We start from the raw sequence: 24828 nt of genomic DNA on the forward strand, positions 1-24828 counted from the left end.
TTCAAGGGCAGGTTCTACACTACAAGCTCTGGAAGAAGAGTAATTACAACAGGCATTGATTAGAAACACCCCTGTTCCTCCAGAGACAGCCCCTGTCCTAGGTTTAGTAGAACATACTAATTGGCAGGATAATCAAAAGAATTCTAAGTATCATTGGTCATATTTCGTATTTCCTCAAAGTGGGTCAATGGTATTTTCTAAGCTCCTTCTAATTGGTTGGCTCAGTACTCTAAGGTCTGGAAGCAAGATGGAAAGGGTGAGTTAGGCAGAAAAATGTCAGGGCTCTGCAGGGTAAAGGGATTTCTGAGGGCTGTCTGGGAGTGATAGACCTTTCTTTAAAGATTTCACTCTGCTATATTCCTCTTATTCTATGAGAAGGAACTACAACAGAATTTCAGAAAACCCAGCTGAAAATATTCCATGTGCATAAATTTATTTTAAATTTTATTGCATCACATTATACAAGCATTAAACATGGCTTCATGTTGGTTGATGACTATTTAAATGTGAAAATTCATCATTCATGTCAGTACCTTTTGGCTATTTACAAGTAAGGACTTTTTATGTACTTTATATATCTCTGTACTTGTATGTACATATGTAAGAATACATGACTATACATATGTACACACAGAAATACATCTATGGCCATACACATAGCTATAGATATGTCATATATAATCATCTCTTCAGAAAGATCTGAAATTAAAAAAAAAAAAAAGAAAAAAAGTTGTAAACAGGGTCTTGTTTGTGTTGCTTGGGTGACATGGAATTAGGACCATACGATGACATTCTAGGAATGTGTGTCCAGGTGTCCGAATACCATTGTTAGCCCAGTGTCTGTAAAATTCCCATGGGATAGAATGCAAAAAAGGTAGCAAACAGGCTGAAAAACAGGCCCAGTATACAAGTTCCCCTTGGTTTTAAAAACTTGAGAATGTGACTGCCCATGACGTGCATGCTTGCTTGGTCGAGAATGGTCTATGGATAGATAGCAATTGTGTGCTGGACTGCACCGTGCTTTCGCAGGCAGTCCGTTAAGGGTGCCGACTCCCCCTGCTGCTGCCGATGTCTGCGACATGCACTGCGCTTGCATTTTAGTCATTCACTTGAGTGTGCTTTTGCACAGCCAGGAGAAGTAAACAGAATTCAGGTCCTTAGCCTGGGAATGAACTATGACCTGGAAAGAGAAGAGAAGGCGTTAAAACCCTATGTACGCACACTGGCTTGAGGACACAATGTGCAATGGTTTGTACACACTGTGAATCAAAGGCCTTCGAAGCATTTGTAACCCCAAACTGAGTCAGGCATGGTCTGAACATTATTGTGCCTGCTTTACAGAGGGACAGACAGAGTCAGTCTGAAGCAAGGTGACATCCTGCCAACTGTTGGGCGAGTAGAGACAGACAGACAAAATACTATCCTTTTAAGCAAAACTTAGAAATGTCCAGGTTAGGGAGAAAGCAGCCCATAATGATGAGGCCAGAAGAAACTTAAAATTGGTTACTGGCCCAGCAGCCCAGTAGGCCCTGAGGATAGAAAACGCCACTGCTAGGCCTGTCTCTGGCCCCTGGAACTCCTGGGAGCAATTCTCTTCACTAATGTCTGCCTCCCACCTCACCTAATGCTGTCTGAGGCTGACCGGAGCCACAGAAGAGGTGATCAGCGTGGGTGTGAGTGTGTCGGGGGTCAGGGGTTTGGGGGAAATTATAGAATCCCTGGAGGGTAAAGCAGAGTGGGCTCTTAAAGTATTGTTCAGTTCAACTTCTTTACTTCGCAAACATGGAGATCAGAATCCACTTCACAGCCCAGGCCATACAGATAGAGAAGGGAAAAGCCAGGTCTAGAATCGGGTAAAATACAACACAATGGCCGAAACCGGTTTGGCTCAGTGGATACAGCGTCGGCCTGCGGACTGAAAGGTCCCCGGTTCGATTCTGGTCAAGGGCATGTGCCTGGGTTGCGGGCACATCCCCAGTAGGGGGTGTGCAGGAGGCAGCTGATCGATGTTTCTCTCTCATCGATGTTTCTAACTCTCTCTCTCTCTCCCTTCCTCTCTGTAAAAAATCAAAAAAATATATTTAAAAAAAAATACAACACAATGCTTAGCAACAATGCAAATCCCATATAGGATTCTTTAGCGTTTTATTGTTTTGTAAATGTCTCACTACAGAGACTATTTGAGCTGCATACTAAGTTCTGCCAAACAAGCAGGCTCAGAAAAATTAACCCTTCTCCCCCAAATCACAGAACCAATGGCAGATCTGGGAAATGGCCACATTACTAAGCAAAACATTTCTTGCCTTTAGGGAAGCCAAGGTCTACTTTGGCCTTGAAGGCAGGTCCAGTGTTCAATGTCTACACACCATTGTTATCCCTGGGGACCCAGGGCCTAGTGACGTCCTCCAAGTCCCCCCCATGTCCAGCTTATAATCACCTCCTGGACTCTTATCCCACATCTGGCTGGATACAACCGCACTAATTTAACAAACACCTCAACCTGTATGAAAAGTGGAAAACATATTTTCCCCCTGGATATCTCATTTTTGAAAATATTTTCAAAGTTAGTCTTCAAACAAGTGGAGAGAGAGAAAGAAAGGGGAAAAGAAAGGCTACAACCCTAACTGGTTTGGCTCAGTGGACAGAGCATTGGCCTGCAGACTGAAGGGTCCCAGGTTTGATTCCGGTCAAGGGCACATGCCTAGGTTGTGGCTTGATCCTCCAGGGGAGCATGCAGGAGGCAGGCAATCAATGATTCTCTCTCATCATTGATGTTTCTCTCTCTCTCTCACTCTCTCTCTCCCTCCCTCCCTCCCTCTTCCTTTCTGAAATCAATAAAAATATATTTAAAAAAACATTAAGAAAAAGAAATGCTACATTATATTCACAGAGCATCAAAACTGAGAGCTCATCTAGTCATTCCATCATGAGGAAACTGAGGCTCAGAGAAGTTAAGTGACTTGTCCAAAGACACAGAGCTAGTAATTGACTTGCCAAGGTTTCAGAAGAACTTTTTGATAAGATATATGGGAACATTATGGAACTTTCTTACAACATTTTTAGACTTCATCCATCCAACCTTTACTAATTCAATGTGCACTTAAATGGTGCCATGTGCTAACTAGTTGGAAGAATAAATAAACACCCATAGAGTCATTCCTAAAGGTGCTTACAACTGTGCTGGGGAAGCCTGATAAATATTTGAAAAAATAATAAATTAGCAATACAGATCAATACATGCCAATACATGTGATACTGATGCAGTGATCAGAGATGTATATGAGGAGAGAGTTTCAATGGGGTGATGAGTCTGGGGAAAACTTCTTAGAGGGTATGGCGTGACATGGCTCACCTTGGGAGGAAGCAATAAATGGGTGATGGAGAGGTCATCTTGGATGAGACGAAAAGGTGACTTTAACCAGAAAGAAGGGGCATGTTGCCCTGGGGTTCTTAAAGAGAATAGCCAGGCTGGCATAGAAGGGAGAAGAAGGCTGATTTTAGGGAACTCCTAGGCCAACTCATGAACACTTTGACAGGTCCGAGTGTGGCATGGAGGCAGAGAAGAGTTGCAGGTGTTGTGTGTAAAAGGCATAACAAGTTGTAATTGCAATTAAAGTAGGAAACAAGCTGGTTTTGGAAGCTAAGGAGTTATTTTGATCCCTCTCAGTAGAATAGCAAGCTTCGACCCAGGGAGCTTAAAGCTCTTCCTCCCAACAAAGGAGAAATTTCAGACCATGAGCACATCTCTCACCTCCCTTGTCACGGCCACTCGTTGTGGTGCGCTTTGCCATTTTTCTTCCTCTCCTTTCGTTCCTTCTGGAGACGCTCCAGTTCTGCTTCATACATCATCTCCTGAATCAAGTACTTCTCTCTTCTCATTCGATCCCTTAGATCTTTTGGGAGGTCTGGGATCAGATATGAAATGAGGTGCTTTATACAAAACACGAGGTGCTAAAAACACAGAGGAGAATGCCAGAGAGTCAGGTGTACTGTCCATCCTTAGCTGGGAAGAGCTCTGGGAGTTGGTTCAAGAACTCTCACTCCAGGGACATGGAGCCTCTGGAACGTGGGATGAGGCCAGGGGAGGTGTGTGCGAAGAAAGAGGATCTCAAGATAGGTGAGGACTGAACTTGGTCTGATGGCACCACATAAGGAATGAGGAGATTAGCCAGAAAAGGAGGTGGAGAAGGACTGGTCAGAGAATGCAAAAGAAAGCCAGGAGAATGTCTACTGGGGAATCCGAAAACCCAGGTTTGAATGTCAGCTCTGTAACTTTTACTACATAAGAGCTGTCTATCTACCTGAGGAAAGTCATTCTGGGCCTCAATGTTCTCATCTATAAAGTGGGTGTTGTTGTGAAAATTATATATAAAAATGTTTTATTTTTTTTTCATTTAAAAATCATTTTTATTTTTCAATTACAGTTGAAATACATTATTATATTAGTTTCAGGTGTATGCCCCAGTAATTAGACATTATATAACTCAAAAAGTAATCATTCTGATAAATCTCACACCCATCTGACAAAATACAAAGTAATTAGAATATTATTGACTTTATTCTCTGTGCTGTACTTTGTATCCTTGTGACCATTCTGTAACAACCAATTTGTACTTCTTAATCCCTTCACCTTTTTCACCAACACCCCTCACGTCTGGCAATTGTCAAAATGTTCTCTGTATCTATGAGTCTGTTTCTGTTCTGCTTGTTCATTTTTTTAAAATATTCTATTGTTGATCAATGTGTACTTAGTGCCATTTTATTGTTCATATTTTTAGTCTTCCTCCTTCTCCTCCTCCTTTTTCTAAGATCCTTTAACATTTTATGTAATACTGGCTTGGTGGTGATGAATTCCCTTAGCTGTTTCTTGTGTAGGAAACTCTTTATATGTCCCTCGATTCTAGTCTAGTAAATGACAGCTTTGTTGGAAAGAGGAATCTTGGTTGTAGATCCTTGTCTTTCACCACTTTGCATGAATATTTTTTGCCATTTGAGAAATCAGCTGAGAGTCTTATGAGAGAACCCTTGTAGGTAACTAACTGCATTTCACTTGTTGATTTGAAGATTCTCTGTCTTTTGCACTTTAATTATGATGTGTCTTAGAGCGGGCCTGTTTGGGTTCATCTTGTTTGGGGACTCTGCACTTCCTGGACTTGTATGTATATTACCTTTACAGTTTTCTGTCGTTTTTTCAAATAGGTTTTCAATTTCTTACGCTCTCTCTTCTCCTTCTGGCACCCCTTGATGCAAATGTTGGGATGCTTGAAGTTGGCCCAGAGGCTCCTTACACTATCCTCATTTTTTAAATTATTTTTTTCTTTTTGCTGTTTTGATACCACTAAGTATTCTTAATTTTATTTAAAACTTGGTGAATTTGATCCTTCCAATTAAGAGGATTTTTTGTATGTTTCTAGTATATTAAAATAACTTAATTGCAATATATTGAAAATAAATGGAAAGTTCTAGTTGATAAGCCAAATAATTTCTTAATGCAGCCCCACTTTTATTCTGTCTGAAAAGTTTTAAGATAGTGATGGATTAGAAATTTCTTTAAAGAGAGAATGAGTCATTGATAAACTAATTCCCAGGGAAGAGCAGCTTAATATTGTCTTTTCTTGGTTCCCTTAAATGAAGGGGGGAAAAAAACAGTGATGGAATAGTTTCAAGAGGTATAAGAAGCTTCTAGTCCAAGCCAAAAGGCAGCCTTTGCTTGTGTTAACTTGGCTTTAATATTTGTGACAGGAGATGAATTTTCTATTTATGAGTATAGTTATAGAAATATAAACTATTTTTAGCAGCAATTTTCTTAAAGACTAAAAGAAAATAGGTAGTAGGTAACTTTAATTGACACATGACATATGCAATTACTAGGTAGATTATGCTATTTGAGTATAATTATACTTTTAAATCTATTCACTAGGTAATGAATACTTATTTGTGTGTTTGAGCATAAGTAATTTCATGATGCTACACAACCAGAGGCTGCCACTTGTAATACCCATTCAATGTTTTCCAAACTATGGTCCTTGAACATCTGCATCAGGATCACCTCGAAGGGCTTGTGAAAAGCAAATTGCAGACATGATGTTATCAGTATTTCTGTGAACAGGGATGGAAAAAGAGCAATTTTCCTAAAGTTTAAAAACATGACCCTAGAATATGAAATTTAGGACCAATAATTCCTGACTTATCCATTAACAATCTACAATAGACTTTGAAATATTTCTTGGAAAATTCAAGGACTTTGATTAAGGAGAAGAAAAAGAAGATAAAGAGGTCATATGACATTATGCTACTGCTCCTGGATATGCATAATCACTTGAAAGTTCTCATACCTTACAGTTATTAATTATTTCTAGTTACATCATTATGTCAAAGGACACACAGGAACAGTTGAGAAAACTTACCTCAAACACAATGATGAAAGCCAGTCGAGCTGCTAGGACATGCCAGAACTGCAGTGTGTACCCATAGGGCACCAGTGAATGAGGAGGGTCCCGGTAGTCCCGGTATCTGTAAACATACAGGAGAATGTCACATTCCAAACTAGGATTTCCCTGCCTCCCAGATCTCTTTCATTCCCACTATGTAGCCCTTATTCGTGGGAGAAAAAATTTTAAAATTATTCTTTACATTTTCTTTTTAACATTAGAAAATACAGACTCATGGCTATGGTGATTTGGCAACATTTTAGATAATTTCTAGGTAAGGATCCAGTTGTTGAGAATATGCATCTATATGCTCAGCCTAGGTGTAGTATATGTCCACTGTTGGATCCATGGCGGGGCTCTGCTAACCTGTGCCCAGAGGAACACAATGATTTTTACGGGAATTAAAACTCAGTGGTGCCATCCAGGCCAGTGTGGCTCTATTGGTTGGAGTGTCATTCCGTACATGGAATGGTGGCCGGTTCGATTCCTGGTGAGGGCACATACGTAGGTTGTGGGTTTGATCCCCGGTTGGAGCATGTTTAAGAGACAACTGATTGATGTATCTCTCTGACCTCTCTCTCTCTCTCTTTCTCTCTCTCGCTCGCTCTCTCTCTCATCAATTAAAAGTTTTTTTTAACAACTCAGTAGTGCCAATGAGTTGGCTATCATCTGATTCGCTGCCCACAGCTGTCTCCAGAATTGTGCACAGGAAAGTATCCTAGAACCAATTTGGGAGTTGCCTGTCTAATATAATCTCGAGTAATTCATGAAGCTTCTCTAGCTATGTTTTCCCTATTAACAAAATTAGGATCTCCATCTCACCCTGCTCTAACATTTTGGACTCCCCCTCTTCAATGAGTTTTCTGATTGTTGCAAGTTGAGCTCTCAGTTCGTGCTCCAGCCCACCCCTGGTCCTGTTGGCCCCGCTGGTCCCGTTGGCCTCACTGGTCCCATCGGCCTTGTCCATGAGGCAGAGGTCTGAGGGAGGGCCATGCCCATTTGTGCCCCATGCCTCTGTTTTTGATGCAGCGCTATTTCTTTGCATAATGACGGGCTACGTGGTCCCTGGCACTTGGACAAAGAAAACACTTCCCTGTCCTGCTATAGAAACAGCCAGAAGCCAAGCTTCAAAGCTAATTAAATCAATGTTACTCCTCTAATCTTTCAGTCTAGTACCTTCAAAGACATTACGTATCCCAGTGGCATTAATGTTTGGAGCAATTTTTTTCAAGTGAGTCAGTTATTTTCAGAAAGAAACACTTTCAATTTGTTGGCTTCAATGTACACACAGGAAAGGTGGAATGTTCCCTTTTGATTTAAGTTAGTGTATTCTCTAAAGCTGCTTTTATTTCTCGAGAAATGGATGATCAGCTTGCAAACATTATTTTTCCTGCACAGGGTATAGTTCATTTATCCCTAATTTTAAACTATGAAAATGAAAGTGTATGTACAGTTGAAAGAATGGTAAGTGAACCTCATGTAGTCCCCATCCAAATTAAGACCTAGAGCATGGTCAGTGGCTTAGAAATGCCTTACTGGCAATCCCAGATACCCCTGGAGGTAACTGTGATAATTTTTGAACTTTATAGCGATACTACTCATGTAAGTGTCCCTAAAGAAAACAGTGCTTGCTTTTGTCTGCTTTGAACTCTATACAGACAGAATCATATTGTGCTATGTGTGATTACATCTTTATTATGGAATTTATTTTTGAGTTCTCAATTCTATTCCATTTTCCGTTGATCTGTTCCCTATGACACCGCCGGACTGATTACTATAATTTTATACTAAGTCTAACATAAGGTAAATCTCCACCTTATTAATATTCTTCAAAAGTGTCTTGACTAGTCTTCATCCTTCGCATTTCTGTAGAATATTATTTGGGCCCTCAGGTGCACAGAATTGGCTTAATCATAATTCTTAAATGTTTATAACTAACCTCATTGGTCTATTCATGCTCTTTTTTTCTGTAACTTTTTATTCACTTAATACTTTAATAATATAATGAACTCTCATAAATCCACTATTCGACTGAAGAATTAAAACATGACCAGGAACTTATATCGACTTCTGTGCTCTTCCATAGCTTTCCCTTAATCCCCTTATCCCGAATTTCATTTTTATAATTAAGATATATTATGTATACATATGTATATTCATTTGTCTGAATATTTTACTGTGTAGTTTTATTTTCTAACTTTCTAGAAAGGATATTATACTCTATTTAGTTTCTGAGACTTGCTTTTTTTTTTTTCAGTTATCATGCTACTAAATTCATCCATGCTGTTGCCTGGAGCTAATTTATTTCCACTGCTATAAAATAGATCCTAGTATGAATATATTGTTGTTGTTTTATGTAGCGTATGTTTGGATTTATACTCACAAGGATGGTCATTTTTCTCTTTTCTCTCAACTTTCTTAACCATGGAAGGTCTTGAAAACCAAAGCTCAGGTGTATTCAGCTCAGCAAATGCCCTTTGAGTAAAAGTCAGTTGCAATGTCTGCTACCACCCTGAGTTCTGCCTTTATTTATTAGTTAAGACAATTTTTCCCTCTGTGATCAGAGCTGTTAAGATCTATGTCCTTAGTAACTTTCAAGAATGCAGTACAGTATTATAAACTACAGTTATTATGATGTGCATTACATCCCCAGGACTGACATATTTGGAAAATCTTCACACATTTTGCCTATCCTCCTCCTCAACCCCAGCAACCACCAATCTGTTCTCTGAACCTATGAGTTTGGATTTTTTATTTGTTTGTATGTTTGTGTTTAGATTCCACATACAAGTGAGATCATACAATATTTTTCTCTGTCTTATTTCACTTAGCACAATGCCCTCAAGGAATTCCATGCTGTTGCAAATAGCAAGATTTCCTTCTATTTTAAGGCTGAGTAATATTATATGAATATTTATATATTTATTTGTGATATACATCCCATTTTCTTTATCCATTCATCCATTGTGGGCACTTAGGTTGTTTCTATGTCTTGGGTATCATAAATAATGCTGCAGTAAATGTGGGATGAAGATTTGTTTTTTGAAGGTATCTTTTTGTTTTTCTTCAGAGAAATACCCAGTAGTAGAATTGTTGGATAATATGGTATTTCTATTTTTAATTTTTGAGGAATGTACATGCTATTTCCATAGTGGTTGCACCAATTTACATTCCCAACAACAGTGCACAAGGACCACCTTTGCTCCACATCTTCACCAACACTTGTTAGTTCTCATCTTTTTTATACTAGCTATTCTAACAGGTGTGAGGTGATCTCATTGCAATTTTGATTTGCATTCTCTTATGCTAAGTGATGTTGAGCATCTCTTCATGTACTTGTTGGACATCTGTATGTCTTCTATGGAAAAATTTCTATTTAGAGGATCTGCCCATTTTTAAATTGGATTATTTTTTTGCTATTGAGTTGTATGAGTCCTTTATATACTTTGGATATTAAACCCTTATTAGACATATGATTTACAAATAGTTTTCTACCATTTTGTAGGTTGCCTTTTCATTTTGTTGATGGTTTCCTTTGCTGTGCAGAAGCTTCTTAGTTTGATGTAGTCCCACTTGTTTTTCTTTTTGTTGTCTTTGCTTTTGGTGTCAGATTCAAGAAATCATCATTAAGACCAATGTCAGCTATCTTACCACCTATGTTTACTTGTAGGAGTGTTATGATTTTAGGTCTTATATTCAAATCTTTATTTCATTTTGAGTTCATCTTTGTGTATTGGCCCAATTTCTTTCTTTTCTTTTTTTTTTTTTTCATGTGGCTGTCCTATTTCCCAGAACCATTAATTGAAGAGACTGTCCTTATTTTTTTTAATTAAATCTTTATTGTTCAGATAATTACATTTGTTCCTCTTTTTTCCCCCCATAACTCCCCTCCTCCCAGTTCCCGCCCCACCCTCCGCCCTCACTCCCCACCCACTGTCCTCATCCATAGGTGCACGATTTTTGTCCAGTCTCTTCCCGCATCTCCCACACCCCTTCCCCCCCCAAGAATGGTCAGTCCATTCCCTTTCTATGTCCCTGATTCTATTATGATCACCAGATTATTTATTCACTTGATTCTTAGATTCACTTGTTGATAGATGCATGTTTGTTGTTCATAATTTGTATCTTTACCTTTTTCTTCTTCTTCCTCTTCTTAAAGGATACCTTTCAGCATTTCATATAATACTGGTTTGGTGGTAATGAACTCCTTTAGCTTTTCCTTATCTGTGAAGCTCTTTATCTGACCTTCCGTTCTGAATGATAGCTTTGCTGGATAAAGTAATCTTGGTTGTAGGTTCTTGGTATTCATCACTTTGAATATTTCTTGCCATTCCCTTCTGGCCTGCAAAGTTTCTGTTGAGAAATCAGCTGACAGTCGTATGGGTATTCCCTTGTAGGTAACTGAGTTTCTTTCTCTTGCTGCTTTTAAGATTCTCTCTTTGTCTTTTGCTCTTGGCATTTTAATTATGATGTGTCTTGGTGTGGTCCTCTTTGGATTCCTTTTGTTTGGGGTTCTCTGCACTTCCTGGACCTGTAAGTCTATTTCTTTCACCAGGTGGGGGAAGTTTTCTGTCATTATTTCTTCAAATAGGTTTTCAATATCTTGGTCTCTCTCATCTTCTGGCACCCCTATAATTCTGATGCTGGTACGCTTGAAGCTGTCCCAGAGGCTCCTTACACTATCTTCGTATTTTCGGATTCTTTTTTCATTTTACTTTTCTGGTTGGGTATTTTTTGCTTCTTCGCATTTCAAATCTTTGCCTTGATTCTTGCGCTCCTCTGGTCTGCTGTTGGGAGTCTGTATAGTATTCGTTATTTCAGTCGTGTATGCTAAATTTCTAGTTGGTTCTTTATCATAACATCGAGGGTCTCATTAGATTTCTTGAGGATCTCACTACATTTATTGGCGGCTTCTAGACAGTTCTTAAGAGACCTTAAAAGTGTGGTTCTGAACTCAATATCCTCCATTGACAGTTTTGTCCTGTTTCTTTGTCTCCGCATTTTTTATGCTTTCTTGGTGCACCCCCTAGTGGTCTTTGTGCGCAGTCTTGTAGTTAAGCCTTGATTGTTGTTGGCAATACCGGGGGTGATTTGACCTCCAGGCTAACTGGCTATGAGAGTCCGCTGTGTCTGCAGTGGGAGAGCTTCTGTGCTGGATCTCTAGGGTGGTGCTAATCTAGCATTTGCCTGAGGTTATCCAGTAAAATGGCTCTGCACAGGGCTTGGGCAGGGCGGGTTCCCGGGGATCTACGGGGCAGGCCGGAGCGAGCAGTTATGGCTGCTCTCAGTTCCGTCCCTAGGGGCTCTGCCTCACAGAGTCCCAGCAACCACTGCAAACCTCAGAGAGAAAGCTGCCTTCGAGTTCCAACCGAAGCCACACCGTCCCGCTTCTCCCATTTGAGTCTGGGTCCCTAGAGACTCGCCCAGATCTGGAGCTCAGAGTCTGAAACTCCCTCCCGATTGAAAACAACAACCGCGCCCTCTGCCACCAGCCTGCTCCGTGCGCACTCTGCACCTGAGTATTTCACTTCAGCACTGCACCTCCTCTGAGTCTGGGTATGATATTCTCTTTCCTCCTAGTTGTAGAATTTCCACTCAGCCAGCCTTCCTGTGGTTCTGGATGATGTCTGTTCCGTCGTTTAGTTGTTTTTTGAAGTGGTTGTTCGAGGCAGCAATCTCCGGCGTTAACCTATGCCGCCATCTTGGTTTCTCCCCAACCATTGTATCTTAAGTATTATAATTTGACTAGAGGCCTGGTGCATGAAATTCATGCACTTGGGGGGTCCCTCAGCCCAGCCTGTGCCCTCTCACAGTCTGGGAGCCCTCCGGGGATGTCTAACTGACAGACATCCTTAGCGCTGCTGCATCACCATTGTGCTCACCAGCCATGAGCCCGGCTCAGGGCTTCTGGCTGAGCAGCACTCCTCCTCGAGACTGTCCTTTACCATTGTATATTCTTGGCTCCTTTGTCATAAATAGATAGATATTTTTTCCATTGAGTTTTTAGAGAAAGTGGAAGGCAGGAAGGAGAGAGAAAGACATCAATGTGAGAGAGACACATCAATTGGTTCCCCTACCCAAACTCCTGCACTTGCCCTGACTGGGGCCTGGGATGAACCTGCAACCCAGGTATGTGGCCTTGACTGGGAATCAAACCTGTGACCCTTGGTCCGCGGGCCGGTGTTCTGAGCAACACTGGCCAGGGCTTGCTGGGTATTCTTGATTGTGGGTTTTTCGTTTGAGCATTTTTAATATATCGTCACTCCTGATCAGTGAAGAGTTCCCTTGTATGTAACAAATTATTTTTCTCTTTCAATTTTTAATATTCTACCCTTGTCTTTAACTTCTGACATTTTAATTATAATATCCTGGTGTGGGCCACTTTGGGTTCCTCTTATTTGGAACTCGATGGGCTTTCTGGATCTGGATGTCAGATTTTAAAATTCTCCAGGGGATTTTAATGACTATTAAGGTTGAGAACCACTGTTTTAAACCAACTCAGTTGGAAAGGGCTGTCAAAACCTCCCTGAGGATGCAGAGCAGCCTCATCTTAGGCTGAGTGCCCCACTCACCTGCAGTATTTGAGAGGAGTCCCCGAGAACTCACTGCCATCAGACTCAGGCTCAGACCGGTTCTCAAAGTCAGCGATTCGAAACACAGACAAGCTGGCATTCACGTAGCCAACCATGCACCTAAAACAGAAAGCAAATTCTATGTTAGAACTCCTGTCACCTCTGCATCCAATTCACTAAACGCTCTACTTCCTAGAGTTTCCTGCAGATGTAAGCGCCTTTAGTTGGCCCTGCACTGTCATAATCACTCAAGATAGGATACACTGAAAAACCCTGGGTATGTTGAATCAAGGACAGTCAGGCCTTTTGTTCTAGTTCTTTTTGTGCAGCATCATCAAACAGAACATCAATGCATCAGAGAAATAGGTGAAAGGTAACATTGCGTGATCAGCATAAGTGATAGGTAAGGCACAGCTTTCATTGATGACATACACACACAGAGAGACGATGCACACATATAAACACATTACTTTTGTAGTGAATATGTATGCTCTCTCATAATGCCCTGAACATAATCTCACATCCCATGCGATAGTCATAGTAGACTATATTCCCTGCATGCTTTTGTGCCTCTGCCCAGCTTCCCTTTTCTTTTGGGATTCCCTAATCATTTCTTTAAAAGTGAAAGTAGTGCTCATCCTTGTGCCAACTGAAATGGCACATCTTCTGGGAAGATGCCCTAATCAACCTTGTCACAGACTCAGTCCCTTCTCCCTAGGATGCCGCTACACTTCCTTCACAGTTGCCATACCATTTGTACTAGAGTTGGCTCCATGCATGGATGTCTTCTCCTTTGAACTAGAGGGTTTTATTGTTTTTTTGTTTTTTTGAAGCAGAACAGATGTCCTGGATATTTTTATATTCTTGGAGCCAGGACAATATTGTGAAGTGTAGGGATCCAGTAATGTTGATTTAAATGATTTGATTGGAGGCACACTAAAGCACCAGAGATTCTATCAAGGACTTGAACATGGACCAGGAATAAAACTAGTATAAGGTTCTTGAGAACATGACTTTCCTTCTGTCCCAGAGGTCAGTATATTATAACACTAAACACTTGGGCTTTGCAGTCAAACCGTAGCCTTGCTGATTTTTAGATCTGTAATCTCAGAAAATTATGTAACTTCTTTAAGTGCCAAAAGTCCCCACCTCATAGAGTCATTGGGGGGTTAAATGAAATGATATATACAAAGTAAGTGATATAGTGCTTAGGCTATAGCAAGATCTTAATCAATATGAGTGGCTATTATTAATCCATTTTATTTTTTGTACCTAGCAAGACCTCATTAGTAATTATTGGTTAAATGGATAAATCATGGTCTTCTAATTCTCTAACATCACCTGGTGTGATTATTCCAAGTTGCTGACCACCAAACCAAAATGCTGACATGAACATAGTTCTGAGAGCACACAAGTTCTGTGTTATCTCACTCAAGAAAAATCACTAGTTTATTGTGGCCTTAAAAAAAATGAACCAAGCAGGACCCATTTGTCAAGTCACTCATGAGTGAAATAGTCAGAGTGTGTGCAACATGCCTTAATCCAAAGGCAAGCAGGCCTCCCCTGCTACTCCTTGGAAGGGTGATTTGGATTTATGTCTCTCTCCTCTATGAATTGCCTAGGACATGACATGAAAACAAATGAGTGCCGTAACGATTATTAGCTGTCACAGCGAAAGAACTCGTTTTTGTGAAATACAGAAAATAGTAGTCTTCTTAGGAGCTGAGCAGTGGGGAAAGGGACAACAAAAGAGGACCAGCATTAAAATGGAATATTCACAACCTCTCCTTCCTTACAAAGCAGCTCTGAGCTTTATTGAGATTAAAGCTGCTGTTTAATGGATACTCTGTTCAAAACCTCAACTGAGGACATCTAAATTCAAATGAAATACCTGTCTCATGGACTGAATACCCTACCCTCAAAGAGGATCTTTCTTTAAACTATGTATCAAGCATATTCATGTCATAAATCCAAGTTGAAAATATGCCTTTAGGGGGCATTACACATGAACCTAATATACACATATAGCTACCAGCTATGTGAGTCTTCTTCCCACATAATTTCCACAATCATGGACGTACAGGACCTGCTAATACTGTCTAGGAATTTCTCTCACTAGGATAGAATCTTAGCTTGCCAACATCAAATAGTTGAGACAATCATCGATTCTAGAAATTGAGATTTCCATAATTTGCTGTATAAAGTTCAGCCAGATGGCATCAATCTGTAAACACTGGCCTGCCATTGCAGCAGATTTCATGTCTATCACTCAGTTTGCCAGCAGATCTACATACCCTCACTGCGACATACTACCAGCTCCAAGTGAGACAGAGGAAAGGTGATGGCACACTGATAATCAGGGAGAAGTGAGAGTGTGGAGAAAAATGTATCAAAGAAAGGATTTCCAGTGAATATAAAATAATGAAATCAAGTTTCTTACGGGAGGGGTAGATGGTCTCTGAAGTATTTCTAAGGAAGGAGATTCAGAAAATGCCTATGTAAGGATAGCACTGCTTGAATTAGGATGCACACCTCTCCAAAGTCATTTCTGAGAAGACCACGTTCATTTAAATGTGGGAATTCTGGTTTGAAAACCATTAACTACTGTTTTCAGTCTTTGACTATGGGGGAAAAGGATGAACTAGGCATCATTATAATCAGTTTCAAGGGAAAGAACTGACGCAGAAGCTGACTTTTGAATTTGTAGATTCCCAATAAAACTCACTGTAGAGTGTCTTTGAATTTGCTACTAAGTTTGCCATTTAGGTTTTAACCACTGTGACTCAAAATAGCATGGGTATAGGGTCAACAGGTGAAAAAGTGACGGGAAATAAGGTTGGGTTTATGCATTTAAAGTCAAACATGCTTTGTAGATTACTTATAGATACATTAATTTATATAATAAATTAGGCTAATGAAGTGAGGAAAGAAGAAAATTAATTTCTGACTTGTTGCAATAAAAATGTCAGACATTATGAAAAAGGACGAAAACAGTTTTGTACAGTAAGCTTTATCTTTTAAAAAACAACTTTGTATTTGGTTATGGTGTTCCTCTCTTCAATTGATTTACAGTTTGTATAAATATTTAGTGTTCAGTAAGTTGTATATTTGTGGTTCATTCTGTGAAAATTTGAACATTTTGTTCAATTTTTGAACTCCTTATAATATCACTATTTCTACAGGAAAATTAGTTTTAATTTATATCACTAAATCAGGTATATACCTCACAATAATTCTTAGAACTGCACGTTTCTGTTCACTAGGATAGGGAATGTTCCAAAACTCTAAACCATGTCTACCTAATAACAAAATAGTTTATTACATTCAGTGGGTAGCGGTAGGGAATCATACTGGTTATTTAGGATGTCTGCATAAGGTTGGAAGTCTATCTTTTTTGATATAAGTATTGCTATCCCAGCTTTTTTTTCCACTTCTGTTTTCAGGAAATATCCTTTTCTATCCCTTTACTTTCAGATTGTGTCTTTCAATCTGAAGTGGGTCTCTTGTAGGCAACACATGTACAGGTCTCATTTTTTAATGTATTCAGCCATCCTTTGTCTTGTGATAGGAGCATTTTAGTCCATTTAGATTTAAAGTAATTATTGATATTTATGCAGTTATTGCAGTTTTATTGTTTTCTGATTGTTTTTCTAGTCCTATGTTCCTTTACTCTCTTGCTTTCTTTTCCTGTATGTTAATGATTTTCTATAGTGCTGTGTTTGAATTCCTTTCTCTATTTCTTGTACACCTCTTCGAGTTTTTTTTTGTTTGTGGTTACCCTGTGTCTCATGTATGCCAAGCTATGTTTATAGCGTTTCAAGTTGAAGGACACTTATGTTCAGACACATCCCCTTCACACTTACATTTCTGTCATTATTTTTGCTTCTTTTTGTGTGTGTGTTTCCCTTAATGTATTGTTGTAATTACACATTACTTTTCTAATTTTGCCTCTTAACTTTTATATTAGCTTTATAGTTGGTTGATTTTCTGCTTTTACTGCCCTGTGTCAGTGAGAATTCTTTCTTTCCTATATTTTATCATTCATATTTTAAATCTTTTATTCTTAAAGAAGTCCCTTTAACATTTCTTTAGTGGTGATGAACTCCTTTAGCTTTTTTGTGTTGGTGATACTTTATTTTCTTCTTCTTGTCTGAGAGACTCTATCTCTCTTTCAATTCTAAATGATAGCCATCCTGGGTAAAGTAATCTTAAGTTGTGGGTCTTTGCTTTTCATCATTTTGAATATTTCATGCCACTGCCTTCTGACCTGCAAAGTTTCTGTTGAAAAACCAGCTGACTGTATGGTTCAGGATAGAGAGTACTGCATGAGTCTAGGGTTAGTATCTTCATGTGGGCTCCAACAGCTACACTGCCTTATGATTCTGGATTCACTTTTCTCTCTCTTTAGACAAAATGACTTTACAGCTTTTTAAAAAATTAAATTTATTGGGATGACATTGGTTAGTAGGTTTTGAGTGTACATTTCTATGATACATGATCTGTATATTGCATTGTGTTTCCACTGTCCAAAGTAAAATATATTTGGCCCCCTTTATCCTTTACTACTAAATTGATACAGACACTATGGAAAACAGTATGGTAGTTCCTTAAAACGTTAAGAATTACCCTATGATCTCTCTTCTGGGTATCTACCTGAAAAACTCAAAAACATTTATTTGCAAAAATATATGCACCTCTATGTTCATTACAGCATTATTCACGTTGGCTAACACATGGAGACAACCAGAATGTCCTTTGATAGAGGACTGGATAAGGACAATGTGGTACATATATACTATGGAATACTACTCAGCCATAAGAACAGATGAAATACTGCCATTTGCAACAACATAGGTGGAATTTGAGAATATTATGCTAAGTGGACTCACTTCTCTTAGTCTCTCCTCTTCAAAGTAAAGGTAATAATGCGTGACTCACGACCAGGTTTGTTTTGAGTCAAATGCAAAACATATTGAAAGTGGTTTGAATAAAGGTAAGCTTTTTTTAGGCTAAGTCAAGAAGAGAATGTTAACAATAGTTACCCTTAGGATTAAATGTATGGGTACTACAACATAAGTCTTTAAATCTCTCTTAAAATGGATGGTATGCTCACTTAAGGTTGCTAGATAATTAGTGTTTAATGGCCACAGGTTAATGTAGTAAAGAACTTTATAAAAGCGTCTTCAAATAGCTGCACTGTGAGCTTTATTGTATTTGATCATCTATGCCTTAGAGTATTTACGTAGGATTAATGAAATTGGACCTAGGCCAGGGGTACATTAATTCAGTTGTCTTGATTCAGTGGCACTTGACTCCTTGGGGCTACTTGAACTACAATGGCTGTTGAAAATGAAATAATTTGGCTCAGACTAGTAAACCAGAAGGCAGAGCTGCTTATATGAGTAGGCAACAGCCCATGTGGGATGATTTCAGGAGCACTGAAAATACCCTATGATCCCAGCACATACCCCACTCTGAACAACAGACACATAAGTCCCACAATTTGAATTAGATTATTTTGACATTAGCCAAACAGGGACATACTGTCCATGAAAATGTTAAGATTTCTTATCTTTTTTTCAAGAGTATACCAGTGAGAACCAGGGGACATGTTATAATTCTGCCAAGGCTTTCTCTGACCAGAAATACAGAGCCCTGGCTTTGGGAACCATTGAGATGATGCCACAGAATTAAGCTCCGAGGGAGTCGAGTTCACCCAATTTGCTTTGCAGTTATGTAGACACTGGTCAGGTCAATAGCCAGGAAATGATCATTCAGTTACTTATTTCACAAATATTTATTGAGTACCTCGTGGGTACTCAGCACAGGATTATATATTTCCCATATAGAATGTGCAGAGTCTACATATAAAGACATAAGGGGAACCGGACCATAACTATTCTTTTACAAACTCATAGAAGTGCCATTCATCTACACTACATCCTGTACCACTGTTCTGCTACACACATTACAATGCCACACCACACATTTCTGAATTTATAGTCGTTGGGGCATGAGGAAAATGGTTAATTGTTGCTCTCACATTGGATTCCATTTAAAACTTGTCTGACTCCCATCCTTTAATAGATCAGGATGCATTCACTTTGACAGAAAGTGTTATAATCATAATTCCACCTCCCCCACCACAGGCCTTCGTGTCCCAGGTTTGTGACCCAGGTACTCCAATGCAGAGGTTTCTGTCTGAGTGCCTAACACCACACAATGGCTAGGCAACGGAGATTCCATGATGGTTTTACAGCAAACTTACTTTTGCCCAGCTTCTCCTTGGCCTGCACAAGGTCCATACTTATAAGCGTATACCAAGCGAGGAATAAAGTCAGATGTTATCGCTATGACAAACGCATTTGTAATAACAGAGAGAATTCCGATGCCTTCAAGAATTCCATACCAAATTCCTATTCAAAGAGAAGTGTTGTATTAATTCCAGACACACAGCAGAGGTACTAAGTATGAAATTAACTGGGGTAACTAATTTTAAATAGGTCTTTCTAAAGGTCCTTTCATCTTCCCCAATACACTTGCAAACAGGAGTAAGAATTTGTACTTGCGAACACCTTGGCAATGAAGGAGTTTTCTGTGAAAGTGCCAACACTCATGACTTAAAAACTCAATCAGGATCAGACATACGTAGAGAATTCTGGTCAATGATAAGGCACCCAAGCCCCCTCTGATAAGGCTGGCACATGCAATGTCACGCTGCCACCAGCTCCTTAGAGGTACAGACAGGGTTCCTCTGGTTCATCAGCGGGTCCAGTTCCTGACACACTGACCCAGGAGAGGTGCTCACTGAATGTGTGTTTATTTCCTATGGAGGTTAAAAGACCCCTGTGAGCCAAACACACCCACACTCAAGCCTCTTCCCCACACACTGGCTGAGCACCTGCCTGCCCTGTACTCAGCACTGGATGCAGAAGTGAATACAAGTCAGACTCTGATCACAGGCAGCTCTCAAGAGGGTGCACCTGATTCAACTCAGCATCTCTAGTCAAAGACCGAAGGTCATCTCTGTCTTTAGGAAAACGGGATCATGCCTCATGTGACTGACACTTTTAAGTTAAGCTGATGGAAGATCTACTTTGAAAAGAAAATAAGGGATAATCAAAAATTTAGATTCCAGTCTTAAGATAGAAATAACTAAATTGAGACTCTATTTTTAAGTATAACTTTTCTAGCACTGGAATAGATAAGTCTCCAAATAGGCAGCTCTACTTGTTATCTGATATTATTTAAAGCTAACACAATTATTCTTTTGCAAGAGTTAGTTGAATCGCCTTACATGGGAGCCATAAGTAAAAAAATCTAAAGTTGACAGTCATTTTTATTTTATCTTCCGAACAGTTAATATCTTTCAAAACACATCCAACTTACCTATGTCTTTGGCCCTTGAAGCTAAAGGTCGCCTCCATTGTGTGACAAATTTGTAAGCATCAAGTCGAATTTCAATTACGTTATTCAGTAAGGCCAGAAGTGGTGCTAGGGGAAAAGCTGCCACGAAGATAGTTGTGAATCCAAACTGAAGAACTGGAAGAAAAACGAAACAAGTGTATTGGTTTCCCATGACTATTTTCAAAAGAATAATAATATGAATTTCTCATTGTTTTAACTCATATTCCCCTCCTAGTGCCAAAGCACAGGGAACAGAAAGATGGGAAGGTATTGAAAAAAGAGGCAGTCCTGGGCCTAGCAGCAATGATGATACCTAAGGTCCAAGATCTGGTTTTCTATATACCATCTATAATAATAAAAGCGTAATATGAAAGTCAACCGAGCAGTGGGACGACCTTCAGATGAAGCTGGGGCTGCGAAGGCCTACTCTTGCATGAATTTTATGCATCAGGCCTCTATCTAATAAAAGGACAAGACATCCTTGGAGAAATGTGTGATTCCAGAGCTATGGTAGAGAAAATACAAGGTGAGCCTGGAATATCTTGTGATGTCAGAAAGTTAGGAAGTGCTTTAGTGGTGCTCACAAGTACATGATATGGGAGAGTTGAGAGATTGGTTGGTGGGGACTTAGGGGGTTCTGTGGGGGACAGACGAGAAAGTTGAGGAGTATCTTGGAGTGGAAATAAAAAAAAAATACAACAAAAGTAAAAATGGGAGTGGTTATCAAAAAAAACTGTGCCTCTTTCATAATTTTGCTTCAGGTACACACTCTAGGAATACTATACAGCAATGAAAATGAAGTACTACTACCTGTAACAACATGGAAGAATCTAATCAACATCATATTGAATGAAAAAAGGCATTTACAAGAGTATGTATTGTACAATTCCATGTATGTGGAGATTAAAAAAAGGCAAAATTAATATATGATGTTAGAAGTCAGAAAAGTGGTTAGGGAGGGTGTTATGACTGCGAGAGGAGACAAAAGAGCCTCTGTGACAGTGGCAATATTCTACTTCTTGATCTAGCTCACAGGATGGAAAACACTCCCTATAAAGAGCCAGACAGTAAATATTTCTGGCTTTTCAGGCCATACAGTCTGTCAAAACTACTCAACTCTGCTGCTGTAATGCAAAGGCAACTACGGATAATATGTAAAACAAAAACAAAACAAAATGGTGTTTCTGTGTACCAATAAAATGCTATTCACAAAAACAGTGGCCTGGATATGGCCTACGAACAGTAATTTGCCAACCCTTCTCCTACATAGATTGGTTACATTAGTGTAAAAATTCATTGGTTTGTACACACGGTTTATATACTTCTCTCACTATATATTATATATCAATGAATAAATTTTTTAAAAGCACAACAAAGCAGAAATTCATTAAGAAATGACAAAGCAATAAGAATGAAAGTAAGAAGTGAGAGTTTACTGAGACTTGTTTCTTGCTGCCAAGACGCCACAGTATTTGGGAGCCCTCCAGTTCTAGCCACACAAAAGCTTCTTTGCAAGCACTCAATACACCAACATTATTTGTCATTTCCTTCTTTATGGGAGAAGAGTCCATTAAGAGACCTCAAAGCATTTCTCTTAATGAATTCTCTTTATTAAGTTTTATTATGAATGCCCAAATTGATTTCTTCTCCAAGTTATATCGCTCAGCCATTTTGTAATTGAAACTCTGAAAATACCAGTAGATACTTAGGACATGAGCAATCTAAGACATATTAAGCATGAATTCTATTGCTCCTTTAATTTTCAGATTCCACAGAAAGAATTGCTACTTTCAGAAGTAATACACCTTGCCCATCCCTACCCCCAATTTCCACCCTAATGTTGCAAAGCTTAAACACAAGTTAAGAAAGAAAATCTATACACAATTATTATGCTACGGGATTCTGTTAGCTTTTCTCCCCTAGGAGATAAGATAGTCTGTACCAAGAGCATACTATGAACCTGGCATTTTCCTAAGCCTTTTCCATGCATTAACTCTTTTAATTCATACAAAGACCCTATAAAGTAGTTATTCTTCTTATCGTTCCCACTTTAGAAATGTGGAAATTAAGACAAAGAGAGATTAACTACCTGAAGTTTCACAGATAATACGAGATAGGGCTGAGATCTAAACCCAGGTAATCTGTTTGCAGACCCCATGTTCTCAGTTACATACTACAATAAATAGCTTGGGTCTGATTACAGAGAAATCTGGTTTCTTAAATAAAAGTATAGCATAGCTTAGCAGTCCTTGCTTCCTGCCAACCCCCTCCAAGAGAATGACTGTGCCCCCCTATACCCCTACTGATTCATATTGCATCATCTTACAACACGCCATTACACATACTCTTTCTCTCTCTGGCTCCCCCCAACTAGCCTGTGCACTCCTCTGAAAGCTGGGACTCTGCCTTATCCCTTCTTATATCTCTAAATGCCAAGCGTAGTGTCTGTCTGAACGTAACATGGCTCAACAGATATCAACTGAATGAATCATTTGGGCCATAAGTGATAACACCTTTTTCTTTGGTTCGTCAAGTTTTCCAACTCATTTTTGTTCTCTGGTGATTTATTACAACAGACAGGACACAATGTCATGACATTGATGTGCATGTGACTATAGGCTTTTGGCACCATCCCTGTGGACTGAGCTTCTTAAAGCAACACACTCCTCCCTCTACGTTCAGCTCAAGAATCCCCAAACACTGATGGCCTAGATCAGGGGTGAGGAACCTTTTTTCTGCCAAGGGCCATTTGGATATTTATAACAACATTTGCTTATTGTAACTCACTTAATATAAATTTATGTTGCTATGAAAAAAGCTCCTAGATTTACTGAATTTCGAATCCCACCTGTGGTGCCGTGGCAGGACCAGACCAAGTAATTTTGTGGGCCGGACATTCCGACCCCTGGCCTAGATAATAACTGACATATGCTTAGTTGAATGTAGCCAGAGAGCTAGAATTTGCATTTCTATGAACTAGGATAAAGGAGGAAGTAGAATATCTCCATACTCATTTCTAAGTATTCATCGAAGAGTCCGTAGGCATTCATCGGCTGAAGGTTGTAGTCCTTTTCCCATTGTGGGAATCTTATTTTCCTTTCAGGCCCATGCTCTAGTCGCACTTTTCTTCTGGTCCACCAGTTCTGAATTAACCTGCACAACAAGGTCAGTGTCTTTAAAAAAAAAACATGTAACTGTTCATAGGACTTAAGTTAGACATAGAAGCGTTTGAATATAGACTCATAGTTTAAAAAAATAATTGAGGACAGTGCCGGGAGCCGGTCCATCCTTGCTGTTTCAAGGGACCTGGCATATATGGCATACTGTTCTTAATATGTTTGCTCACCTTCTTGGCACTGTGTTTTAACCAAGGTCACCTCTCCGAGAAAGGTTGTTTCCCCAGGTAGGGATTTTCCCCTGAAGTTAGGGAGGGAATAAAACCCCTCAACTAAGTGCCAGGCGGGTAATTAGTCACTTTAACTATGAACAATCATGCTTAAGCTACATAATCTTTACTCCCTGGAATGGAGATAAGAAACGCCCTAACCTTTGTAATAGAGATTGATAGGATTGAATCAACTGGTATAAATACAGATGTAGCAAGACAGCAAGACACAGAACTAAGAAGAGAGAACCTACAGACAGAACCTACACAGAACCTACAGACAGAAGAACTTCGCTGGAGAGAACATGGCAAAAGATCCTGGACTGAACCTGACTACAGAAATATGGCAAAAGAACCTGACTAGAACCTGGTGACCGAACCTGGCTGGAGAACCTAGTGAGGAAACATGGCTACAGAACCTGGCTGGAGAACCTAGCAAGAGAACATGGACAAAGAACTTGGCTGGAGATTGTGGCTAGAGATCCTGGCAAGGCTGCTGATCAACTGAACGCTGTCTCCGTGTCATTCCTCCTTCGCCGACTCCGTCCACACCTTTGGGGACCCCTGGACCCGCTGGGGCTGGACCCCGGCAGGACAGGCTGCCAAGGAAAGAAAGCCTTGGAAAATAACAAGGGAGGCTGTGCTTCACGTGAGTAAACAGAATGATTGATGAACTTAGTTGAGTCCTTCACGAAACTGTCATGAGATCAGTGCTGCCTATAAGGATTAGAAAAAGGACCAAGAACATCTATAAACTAACCCCCCATTTATAAAGCAACACCCAGATATGTGAGAAGAGGAAGATGTGGCCTCACTGGCTTAATTTAAGAGCCATGAGCAGTCTCACCACATGGGTGCTAACCTGGGCGGTGGCGGGCGGGGGGAGAGGAGGTTAGAAAATCTGCAAACCCACAGAATGCTTCCTCTCTGGCACACGGAAGCTTGCAGTTCCACAGCCGGACTGGCCTGCTTTGGACTTGAGCTCGACAGAGGCTCTGACTCCCAATAAAATGCACATCACCCTGGGTAGGTC

The 24828-nt window shown here is 39.8% G+C and overlaps 1 protein-coding gene across 3 annotated transcripts in view; it reads right to left on the minus strand.

Annotated features, from left to right (window-relative positions):
- Positions 1-3759: 3759 nt before the first annotated feature.
- ANO4 (anoctamin 4) overlaps positions 3760-24828 on the minus strand; it is a 301902-nt gene continuing 280833 nt past the window's right edge. For all 3 annotated transcript variants that reach the window (XM_059681867.1, XM_059681866.1, XM_059681868.1), the window contains 6 exons: positions 23421-23563; positions 20393-20545; positions 19272-19419; positions 13004-13123; positions 6408-6513; positions 3760-3951 (listed from right to left, as the gene is read on the minus strand). In XM_059681867.1, coding sequence (XP_059537850.1) covers positions 3760-3951; positions 6408-6513; positions 13004-13123; positions 19272-19419; positions 20393-20545; positions 23421-23563 — 862 coding nt within the window. The remainder of the gene's footprint in view (positions 3952-6407; positions 6514-13003; positions 13124-19271; positions 19420-20392; positions 20546-23420; positions 23564-24828) is intronic.

The sequence above is a fragment of the Myotis daubentonii genome, chromosome 2 (genome assembly GCF_963259705.1).
Source record: "Myotis daubentonii chromosome 2, mMyoDau2.1, whole genome shotgun sequence".
Classification (NCBI taxonomy): domain Eukaryota; kingdom Metazoa; phylum Chordata; class Mammalia; order Chiroptera; family Vespertilionidae; genus Myotis; species Myotis daubentonii.